The 11,704-nt window shown below is 40.3% G+C and overlaps 1 protein-coding gene across 1 annotated transcript; it reads left to right on the forward strand.

Annotated features, from left to right (window-relative positions):
- Positions 1-209: 209 nt before the first annotated feature.
- LOC131219410 (cytochrome P450 85A-like) lies at positions 210-11,414 on the forward strand. Its single transcript, XM_058214529.1, has 9 exons — positions 210-537; positions 2,764-3,085; positions 3,970-4,116; positions 4,735-4,983; positions 5,299-5,385; positions 6,292-6,370; positions 8,135-8,241; positions 9,087-9,211; positions 11,242-11,414. Exons 1-9 carry the CDS (start codon positions 350-352, stop codon positions 11,327-11,329), a joined length of 1,392 nt encoding a protein of 463 aa, XP_058070512.1. The 5' UTR covers positions 210-349; the 3' UTR covers positions 11,330-11,414.
- The last annotated feature ends 290 nt before the right edge of the window (positions 11,415-11,704 follow it).

Genomic DNA, 11,704 nt, shown 5'->3' on the forward strand with positions numbered 1-11,704 from the left:
GTAGTGGGCCCCACAGTGTTCCACAGCCGACAGATCACACAAGACGGTTGTATCAGCTATCATCTTCGGTTGGTGGGCCTTCCATGATCAGTGCCTGAGCTATGGCCCACCTACACTGGGGCCCACAACTCTCTCTCTCTCTCTCTCTCTCTCTCTCTCTCTCTCTCTGATTAAATTGGGTTACTTGGGTTTATTAGTTTTACTATTTCAGAGAGCCATTTCAGGGGGTGGGTTGGCTTTTCCATGTACAGGCCTATATATACAGCTTACCTGAGCAGAACTGGTGCAACCCATTTCATTTATTTTTTCCTGAGGTGGGTTGATAGCTTGTTGAGAGCAGCAAGCAAAAATGGTGGTCTTGGTAGTGGTTTTGGGAGTGGTTTTGGGTCTGTGTGTATGCACTGGCCTCCTCAGGTGGAATGAGGTGAGGTACAGGAAGAAGGGTCTGCCTCCGGGGACTATGGGCTGGCCAGTTTTTGGTGAAACTACAGAGTTCTTGAAGCAAGGCCCAAGCTTCATGAAAAACCAAAGAGCAAGGTCAGCTTTTTTTCTTTTTTTCTTTTTTCTTTTTCCTTTTTTAGCATTTTTTTTTTTTCACTTCCATTTTTTTTTTTTTTAAAATTATTGAGTTGAGATGCTAAGAGATGTGATTTTTGTTTCTGTACACATGGGTTGTAACCTCTGAAGTGATTTTTGTACACATACATACATATACATGTATACATGTGTGTTTGTGTAGACACAAAGAAGAAGGTGAGATTTGGGGTGATGGGTTTTTGAGTTGAGATGGTAAAAGAGATGGGTTTGGTTTTTTGAAGTGGTCTTTGTTGCTGTGTACATGGTTTCAGCTTTGGAAATGATGTGTGGATGAGTACATACATATATGCCATTCACATGCATACATGTGTGTTTGTATGGAAGAAGAAAGGAAGGTGAGATTTGGAATGGTGGGTTTTTAAGATGAAAGGTGAGAGAGGTGAGTTTGTTGTTTTAAAATGGTTTTTGGTGTTCTCTACATGGTTTTCAGCTTTGGAAATGATGATTGTGTACATGCATACATACATATACATACATCTTATGTATATACAGATATACATATATGCATGTGTGTATATGTATGGAATCAAGGGAGCAAGGTGAGTTTAATTTTGTTTAAACATACATACATACATATAGATATGCATACATGTGGAACCAGGTGTTTTGGAGTGGTGGGTTTTTGAGTTGTTATACACATGGTTTCCATCGTTAAGAATGACTATAAAAAAGTAGTAGTTCTATGTCATGCATGTATAGCTTCTGTTTCTCTTTGTTGTTACATACATCCACAGAGATGCATATCGCTCGGTTTGGGCGGCATTTGATTTTTTGAAGAATCATCCAATCTATTTTAGCAAGAAATGGAATTTTTGTTTTCTTCTGGTTTGAGAATTTTTGGAAGATTGGTTATCTGCCATGAGACATGAAGCTTTTGCAGTTTAGAGGTGGATTTTTCTGGTTTTGTAGTGATGTTTTCTAGATTGGATTCTTATTACTACAAAGTGGTTTGTCTTGTTTTAAAAGATTGTTTTTGAGCTCCATTTCCCAAGAGATGAAAGACTGGTAAAAGGAGTTTTCCTTTTCCCCTTTTATTCTGTGTTGCTATGAAAGTACTGGATGCTGTACTGCTTTTATTTTTTTATTTTTTTGGCTTTTCTCTTTTGAACAGATAGATGCTTTGGCCTTGTTTTCAATCAAAGAAAACAGGGTATTTTCCTTCTTTCATAGAACCTGGTTTTTCTAGATTCTGTGCTTGAAAATCCTCACATTACAATTCATATCTCATCTTATACAGGGTGGGTCCTTTTCCTTTATGTATATGTTTCATTTAATTGAGAAATCCAGATAGATGTTGAATTTTCTTTAATCTTAAATCGTTCGACAAACCGCCTCTAATTAGCTTTGTTCTAATGGTAAAAAAGTTCTATTGGAGTTTAGCTTTTTTATCTCATCTTATACAAGGTTTTTTTTTTTTTTTTTTCATATATGTTTCATTTAATTGACAAATCCATATAGATTTTGAAATTTGCTAATCCTAAATCGTTTGATAAACCTTTTTTTGCTAATAATAAACAGTTTTTCTTTTGGGGGTTTAGCTAGTTGGGTCCTTTTCCTTTAAGCATATATGTGTTTCATTTAATTGAGAAATCCATAATGTTGAATTTTCACTAATCCTAAACTGTTCACTAAACCACATCTAATTAGATTTTTTGCTAATAGTAAACAGTTTTATTGGGGATTTGCTGTTTCAAGCCTTCAATTACCATTTAAAACCTCTGATCTTTCAAACTGCAGATCTGCTCCAAAAAGTTTAGAGGAAGGTTGTCATTTGAGCTATGGGCCTAAGTGCCTTTGTGGGTTTTGGGCTAGTTTGATGGGAATCAAGGAGCTGCCATTGCAATTTTCTTTTGATGTTTTTGTCTTTTTAGCCTCATTATCTTTCCAAAAAAGAAAAAAGAAGAAGAAGAAGAGAGAATTGACTGTAACAACGAATCATCTGTATCAGTGTACATTTTGACTGATTTAATGCTGTGTCAGCGATGCTCGCAGGAGATGTACTATATCAAAGACTGCGTTTCTCATACCGGATAATATTCCGAGCCATAGTCGTCGCACTGCATTTTGTATTTTCTGTATTTTAAATGATGCTCATTGCACATTATTTTATTTTTCTACAACTTCCATTGATCTAGGATTTTTTTTTTTTCTTTTTCTTATTTACAGATATGGGAATTTGTTCAAGTCCCACATCTTGGGCTGCCCCACTGTCGTTTCTATGGACCCGGAGCTGAACAGATACATTCTCATGAATGAAGGGAAAGGCCTTGTTCCAGGCTACCCGCAGTCTATGTTAGATATCTTAGGAAAATGCAACATAGCTGCTGTTCATGGCTCCCTTCACAAAACCATGAGAGGGGCTATGCTTACTCTCATCTCCCCTACCATGATTAGAGATCAACTTCTTCCAAAGATCGATGGATTTATGCGCTCTCACCTTAGCAACTGGGGCGGCCAAATCATCAACATCCAAGAAAAAACCAAAGAGGTCAGTGGATTCTTCAAGAGAATCAAGACCTGTGAAAAGAAGCAAAGAGTCAGATTGCGGCATTAGCTGAGGTGTGGGACCCCATTGTTTGGTGATCCATACCTTCGATCTGATCCACACATCCTTGATGGTGGATGCCCAAAAGATTGCCCCGATTGGAAGATCATAACTAGGCGTGCAACTTGGGCGGATCAGGTTGGGTTGATGGTCAAACATCTCAAACCAAACCCGACTCAAGCTCAAGAGGACCCGACCCGAATTCCAACCCAAAGTGCCAAACCTGAACCCAACCTGAATCCTTTATGGTCTATCCAATCTGACCCAACCCAATGCCACCTGACCCAAATACATGTGATTATTCCCAACTGGACCTAAGCTGACTAGAATTTTCTCAACCTGAACCTAGCCGGCTTTGAAAACCTGACTCAAACCTAACCTGAATGTGGGTTGTGTCAATCGGGTTTGGTTCGACCTGGACCCAAGTTGCAGCCCTGATCCTGTCTGACCGGTGGCCTACAATATTACATGAACAATCCACAGTCAAAGAGTACATAATCCAAAGATTGAATATTTAGGTCCTGTTTGGTTGCCACTTAAGAATTATTACATCTAATTTTAGTTACCATTAATAATTTATTAGAGATTTTGGTAAGGATTAAAAATAATCTAATACATAATTACTGTTAATGAGATGAACTCATTTTTAAGTGGCAACCAAACAGGGCCTTAGGGGCATCATCACTCATCAGATCAACATCTGAACTGCCGAACCATGGGCCTGACATGTACGAAGTTATAGGCTCAGGATCTATAATTTCTCTAAATTCAAAACCATGAAGGAAAAGAAAATTCCTGGAATTTACAATACTTGTTCATTTGTTCAGATGGCGCTGCTCTCATCACTGAAACAGATTGGTATCAAATCCAGTTCAATATCCGAAGCCTTCACCCCGGAATTCTATAAACTGGTATTAGGAACTCTGTCATTGCCCATCAACCTTCCAGGCACAAATTACCGCTGTGCATTCAAGGTATATTATTCTCAGTTCTCAAATTCTGCCAGATTTTCATGGTTCAAAATGTTGTCTAATGGTGCGTTTGGTTGCACCTTATCATGAAATATCAAGATATTGGGTGCAACCAAATGCTCCCTAAGTATGATATCTATCACATAATATAGAATGTTCCTATATGTTATGTTGTCAGTATGCATCGCCAATCCGTTAATGAGGAATTCTAGAGTCCCGATTCTCAGCAAACACATGATTTACTGAGTCCATACATGCATGGCCCATAGTTCAGTGGCCTAGGTGTTATGATGGCCGTGTCCCAAGAAAATATATGCAAGATCAGAAGATCCTAACCTCTCGAAGAGTGAAAAATACAAATACAAAGAAATAGGAATATGTATAGCAACGGCCGATGTTCAACAGAAAATAGGCCAAAATCATCCCAAATCCACTAAGAGGTCCTTCTTCTCTTATCAATGGTCTGGATTGCCAAACCATGAATGCCACATGAACCGATCATACACACAACAAACTGTACATTTCCCAAGTTTCACGAATGCCTGCAAGTGATGAATCAGTCAAAATTCAAAGCTGGTGCAGATCATGATAGAGTTTTTATTTATTTATTTTTTCATGCAGGCAAGAAAGAAAATCACAAGCATTTTGAGAGAAATCATAGAAGAAAGAAGAGCTCTTCGATGTACCCAAAATGACATGCTCGATACCTTACTGAAAATTGATGACAGCTCAAGATACACACTCACCGATGAAGAGATCATTGATCTAATCATTACACTTCTATATTCAGGCTATGAGACTGTTTCGACGACTTCAATGATGACTGTCAAGTATCTCCATGATCACCCAAGCGCGCTCGAAGAACTGAGGGTATGAAAGTACTTGGTCGGTGTTTGGATGCACAAGCGAACTGAATTGTGAAAATGATGTTTCGTGGTATTTATAACGAGGATGTAGCCCTTGAGTTACTGTGTTTGTTTCAAGTCCAAACCCGAAAGTAACACAACTGCAATATGGGTCTGGACAAGAATGCTAACAAAGGAAATTACTGTTTGTTTTTACACTTCATTGGACTAGTGATTGCAATTCTGTTTGATAGTTCATCCAATCACCATTGTAATTCAAAACAGTCATTTTTTGTTTCGTTCTTTGCTGATGTTTCTGACACTGGACTTTGTTTTACAGAAAGAACATTTGGAGATCAGAAAAGGCAAGGCACCTGAGGAGGCAATTGACTGGAACGACTACAAATCCATGAGCTTCACTCGTGCGGTAAGCAATTGAATTGAACGCCTGTTTGCATTGAATCTGGGCTTCTTCTCCGGAAGAACAGGACATAAAGGAGAAATCTAGCTTGGGTGCAACTCAGGTGGGTCAGGTCGGGTTGAGGATCTGCCCGAGCCTGACCTCACCTGACCTCCAATCTGACCTGGATTCCAACCCGAGGTGACTAATGCAAACTCAACCTGAATTCCTGTATACTGGACCCAACCTGATCCAAATACATATGATTATTCCCAATCTGATCTCAACCAGAACCCAACTTCATTTCAAATCAGGTTGGTGTTTTCCAACTTGAACCGATCCGAGGACCTTGGCAACCCCATCTAATCTGACCTGAACTCATGGGTCGGTTCGGTTTGACCTGAACCAAAGTTGCAGCCCTGTATCTAACCCGTGCTCTGGTCAATCTACCACCCAAATGCTCCCATAAAAATTTGGTATGGCGTGAGAGTGCAGCGATCCAAACCATTCATCTGGTAGGCCCCACTAGATAATCTAGGAATCTCATCCGGGACGACCTCACCCAATCACTCAATGACTTGTAAATAGGCAGTAATATAGAATATCTCTGGGGTTCAACATTCAATGAGAAAAAAGTTGCATTGAGCAGAAAGCTGGGACTGCTCATTGTAAGATTTTTAGACCATGGCCCATTCAGAAAGAGTGGGGTCCATCTGATGACCAATGCCGATCATTGGACAATTTTTCCACTCAGTTCCAGTTGTATGATTTCAAATCCTACTTTCCTACCAAGAGCCATTATTAGCATGTGGTCCTGCTTGTACCCATGGCAAGAAAATCAGGCCGGTCTAATCATTCAGTTGATGAATAGCAATGTCTGCATGTTTGAAATCCTTACTAAAAGAAACTAAGGTTGTTCTGTTCTTGTTGTAGGTGATCTTGGAGACCATGAGAATAGCTACAATTGTCAATGGGGTGTTGAGGAAAACTACCGAAGAAATGGAAATGAAAGGTGGGTTCAGGATTCCAAGATTATCTGTTTATCCGTCTTTTTTCTCGAAATAAACTATGAATTGTGTGTTGATAAATTTATAGACTAATATTTTTTCTATAAATATGGAATCCGAAAAATCCAAGATCTGAAATAAGGACAGGCTGAAGCACGTCTAGGACGCTGTCCTTAAAGCGTTATTTGCCCCTACTCAAGTGAATTTGAGTATGCTGATAGGTTACAGGCAAACCACTTCTAGGATACGACGAGCCTGATGTGGGTCTGCATTTAGCAAACACGAAGGCCCACTAATGGAACTCTGTTACACACAGTCTGGAAGAATTACAATAAAAGAAAAATCCCAAAAAAGAAAAGAGAAGAGAATAAAATTTGTGATTTAGACCACTGCACTGGTCAGTTCCATTCTAGACCACACCGCTGGTTTGTTCTTCAAGCAATGGTTCAACCTTGCTATCTTGCTGTCTTGCTGGAGTATAGGAGAGGAGTGACTGTCTCAGTTCGTATGGGTCTGCTGGAGTGGGTTGAGAGATGGTTTGGAAACCCATCCAGGCCCTGTTTATATAGGTTGTGGTGGCTGGGGGTTATGGTCCAGGGAAATAAATCCCATGACCGTTTTCTAGCCGTTGGAGAAAACTAGCCGTTTTATGGCCGTTTTCTAATTGTTGTGCATGAGCCATAACCACTGCTGCATGCTGACTGTTGTGAGATAGTAGCTAGCTGTTTTCTAGCTGTTGGGCTAGTCATGCAGCAATTACAGCGTGGTTTCTGCACTAATGGCACAACAGTTACGCTTCTGCTACAACAGCCATATTCAGCTTCTCTATATATATTGGAGGACATCTCTTTCAGTCCTCTAGTCTCCCTTCCAACCAGCCACTCACCTTAGCCACCTAGTCACACCGCGGCTCGCTCCGGTTCGCAAAGGGAGCGACCCGAGCGAAGTGGAAAGTGCGCCACTAGCGCCTCTATAGGCCACACTGCCTCACATGCCCACGCCCTTGCACCGAGACCAAACCCGTGCCCGAGTGCGCGCACTGGAACACGCAAGTTCCATTCTCCTTTGGACCATGTGGGTAAGTATTATAATTCTCCACACTCCTCATATAAACCACAAAAATTCCTTCTCCTTTTCCAATGTGGGACTATTCCCAAAACCATGAAAAAGGTGTTTTTCAAACACTGTCGTGTGTGTGTGTGTGTGTAAAATCAACATTTTGCAACATTGTGGAACCATCCAACCTCACGCCGAATGGTATTTACTATTTTGCGAAACTGATTTGAAATTGCTAACATAAAATAAGAAATAAAAGCCAAAACAATGTGTTTGATCCTCAAATTTTAAGAAATTGATGTAGATTCAAATATCCGCATACATCTTATCAAGGAATACAACGGGTACATCACACTTCATGGATTTCCATGTGTATCAAAACATCTCCATTTTACATTTGACGCATGTCTGTTGATTTCATTAGTCATATACCAGCAATCAAGTGACCATTATTGTGGTGTCAATCCGATCAGTAGCATGAATGAAAGGATGATTGACTAATAGTTTTTGCCCAAGAACGACTTTTTGGCATATAGCCCATTCCCTTGGTGGCCCATCATATCACCTTCTAATCACTGTACATGTTTTCTGCTAGTATGCCGCACTCCATGAAATACAATGAAGCATCTGCCATAGAAGTTTTTTTTTTTTTTTCCCTTATCGGCTAAAATCAGTAGCAGAGTATTGATGCTGACTTCAACATTGCTTTTCAGGATATGTGATTCCAAAAGGGTGGAAAATCTATGTTTATACGAGGGAGATTAACTACGATCCATTTCTTTATCCGGAACCTCTAACCTTCAATCCATGGAGATGGCTGGTAAGCAAGCATTCATTTCGTTCATGAATTTCAGGCATCATTTATACAAGACGACTGGAATCTCGCACAGAAATGTCTGGCATTCCCAAGTTTTTCCAGCACTATTGAAGACGGTTATCATTGTAGACTGTACTTAGCTGGGAACTGGGTAACCCCAAAAATCCTCCAGATTGGATGATCGACAATTTGTATATTTTTTATTTTCTTAACTGTCTATTTGTAGGCCACAGATCAAACAGTTAGGATCTTCCAATCAGGTTGAATTTCAGGTCATCCCCCATCTACGCAGCCAATCTAGATCTCAAGTAGTCCACACGATGGGAAACGGTTTGGATGGGAACACCCACCAATAAAAACCTTCCAAATCGTATGTGGGGCTCACCCGTTTCATACAAACCATCAAATCCATTCAAAAGATGGTCCAAATAATCAGGCCATTCCAATACTCAAGTTAGCCAGGCATGAATTTACATGTTGTTCCATACCTGAGTTTTAGATCAGCCGGATTTGTGGGCATCAAGAAGAACACTACAGGGCTCACATGATGGACAGATTGGACGTCTTTAATTCATCATGGTGGGCCCCGCATTAATTTACATGGTGATCTTATTATAAAAACGTGCATTGAATCTGGCCTTGACTCCAAGATGAGCTTACCATGTTTTAGCAAAAGCGGTAACGATCCTACACGACAAAACCACCCGCATCACTCATCATGTAATTGTTACTACAATGCTACTAAAACATTAAAGCAGAACAAACTCACACAATATATTATCATTTACTGAAATTCATTTGTTGGTTTTTCTTAACTGATTGAAAATCACAATATCATCAAAATGCAGGATAAGAGCTTGGAGAGTCAGCAGTATTTCTTGATGTTCGGAGGAGGAAGCCGACTGTGTCCGGGGAAGGAGTTGGGGATAGTGGAAATTACGACATTCCTTCACTACTTTGTGACGCGATACAGGTTCGATACAACTATACACCAATCTTCTGTATATTTCTTTGGTGTTCTGCTCATTTGGATTTGTGTTAGACCTTGTTATAACTTTCAAGAGTTTGCTAAGCCCATTCCAATATGTCACACGTGTGTGAAATCAGAGCTTTCCTTCAGGTGGGTGACACACCATTTAAATATTTGGGTGGGATCAGGTGGTAACTGTACTAACATAAGCTTCAGATTTACTGGGAATAAGTGGGGCCAACATGATGTATTCGTGACATCCAACCCGTCCATAAGATTCATGGTCTCAGGTTTCCCTCAGGTCCTAACAACCAGCCCAAATGGAAACTTGGCTGGACCACGGAAAAGGGTCTAAGTTGGGAGGGAGGTCCATGATATTGTGTATATGGGATCCATGCTGTCCAATCCATTCATGTGCCTTAAATGAATGGTCAAGACAAAAATCAGGTTGTTCCATGGTGAGAATCAAGGGTGGGCGTCCTCTCCTACCTTTTTCCCCGCACTGTTTCGATCCAGCTGATTTTCAGGCTGTGGAGGTAACGCATGCAGCGGATGCATTGGATGTGATACATATACCATGTGTGGGCCCCACATCTACCCAGTACCACTGTAAGCTAATGGTGGTACCAGTACCACTGGATTGCACTTCTTGAATATACTGTCCGAAATTAGGCTATTTCAGTCCACATATTTGTCTAGTGTACAAAACAAAGATGGCCAGCGAAAAACGAACTTTCTGCCACAACATATGCCATCGAGGCAGATGGTGCAGTATCCAAATTGAAAAGAGGTGTGGGAAATAGGTTGACGGGTTAGAAAACCATGGCTGAGTTTCTCACAGCTGTATGTTTGTTTTGTAAATTGTGGCCCATCTGATGACTGACCTGATTCTTGGACCAATGAATCTCAGTGTAGTGGCACCCTATAATAGATGGATTGGATCTCAGACGTGTGCCATGAGCACACGTGTGCAAAAGCTCTAGCTGAAGAAGGGGCTTAGCATAGTTCAAACACCCAAAAACTTGATGACTCGACTCAATGGCTCAACCAGACTTGATATTTAATAACTGTAGAGTGAAAATATTGAGAATTAAATAGATATTTAAAATAGTTAATTAAGTATTAAAGGTAACTCATGTAAACAAGTACACATACATCATTGATTAAGTGCATTTCTTCCTTTGGTTGTGGTTCCCACTCCCCACCTTTATTTTCAATTAGAACTCCACCCAGGAAGTAACTCGGTTTGGGTCACACGTTGATCAAGCCATCGAATTGTCCTGACAAATCTCTTTGAGTCTAGAGCAAGTCAAGCCCAGTATCGAGTCTCCAGCTACTCGGCTCGAAATCTTGCTGAGTCAATTTAAGTCAGATATGTTTCAAGTCAAATAAGCAAGTTTTCAAACCGTATGAACAGTACATAGCATGGTGTGCCATAACGGCCGTTACGGGGCTGTAAAGGCTATTACGTAAAAGTAACGATGACAACTATTACACATTACAAGATCGTAACGGCCGTAACAGCCATTATGGAAAAAATGATCTGTAAAGGCCATTATAGGCCATGTAACAACTTGTTATGCCCTCCATAAAGGCCATAACGGCCCCTTAACAGTGGTCTATTACAGGTCTGATATAGGTTTTTCAGTTTGTTTTTTTTTTTTTTCAATAAAAAGAGACTGTACCGGCTGTTACTGGGGCATAATAGCCGTTACAACCAGTTGGTAAAGGTAACAGTGATGACCGTTATGGCCACCATTACCATTACGGAATACCTTATTGCATAGTTAAAGTAGTACAAGGTATAAGGTACAAAATACTGTAGGGTGGTCCACATGTGTACCTTTCTAAAAAAAAGATATAAGGTAGAAAATACTGTAGGGTGGTCACATGTGTACCTTTCTAAAAAAAAGGTATAAGGTACAGAATACTGTTGGGTGGTCCACATGTGTTCCTTAAAAAAAAAAAAAAACAGTGCTGCATTAGTTTTCTAGATCTAAGCTTATATGGGTTTGTACATGTTGACATTGCAGATGGGAAGAGGTTGGAGGAGACAAGTTACTGAAATTTCCAAGAGTTGAAGCACCAAATGGCCTGCATATTAGGGTTTGGGATTACTGAATGTATATGCACACCGCTCAACGTTGTAGCTTTACAGGAATACCATAGTACATCAATAAATGAAAATTCATTTTTTTTCTTCCAATTTCTTCACTCAAAAATTTCCCAACTCAGTCCAGTTTCGAGTCGGTGGTGACTCGTGGTATCGAACTGGATTGGGTCTGACAGAGTCCGAGTCGACTCGGACAAGTTGCATGGTAGTCATTGGAGTCTTAAAACCATGATAGGGACTAGGGACACGGTTCTACGAAAGCGTCCTGTTGTGTTATGCAGCAAAAATGCCTATTCAATGAAAAGGGGACTTCTCTATCGTGCACTGAGTTTGTACATTTCGAGCTAGAGGTGCAATTCAGGTCGGTTAGGTCGGGTTGACCC

The sequence above is a fragment of the Magnolia sinica genome, chromosome 11, assembly GCF_029962835.1.
Source record: "Magnolia sinica isolate HGM2019 chromosome 11, MsV1, whole genome shotgun sequence".
In the NCBI taxonomy this organism is placed as follows: Eukaryota; Viridiplantae; Streptophyta; class Magnoliopsida; order Magnoliales; family Magnoliaceae; genus Magnolia; species Magnolia sinica.

What these genes read in the sequence shown, in the direction of transcription:
- LOC131219410 (XM_058214529.1), top strand. Translation starts at nt 350, where the DNA reads ATGGTGGTCTTGGTAGTGGTTTTGGGAGTGGTTTTGGGTCTGTGTGTA. An exon ending in CCATGAGCTTCACTCGTGCG is followed by an intron (nt 5,386 to 6,291) that starts GTAAGCAATTGA and finishes TTCTTGTTGTAG; the next exon opens with GTGATCTTGGAGACCATGAG. An exon ending in TCAATCCATGGAGATGGCTG is followed by an intron (nt 8,242 to 9,086) that starts GTAAGCAAGCAT and finishes ATCAAAATGCAG; the next exon opens with GATAAGAGCTTGGAGAGTCA.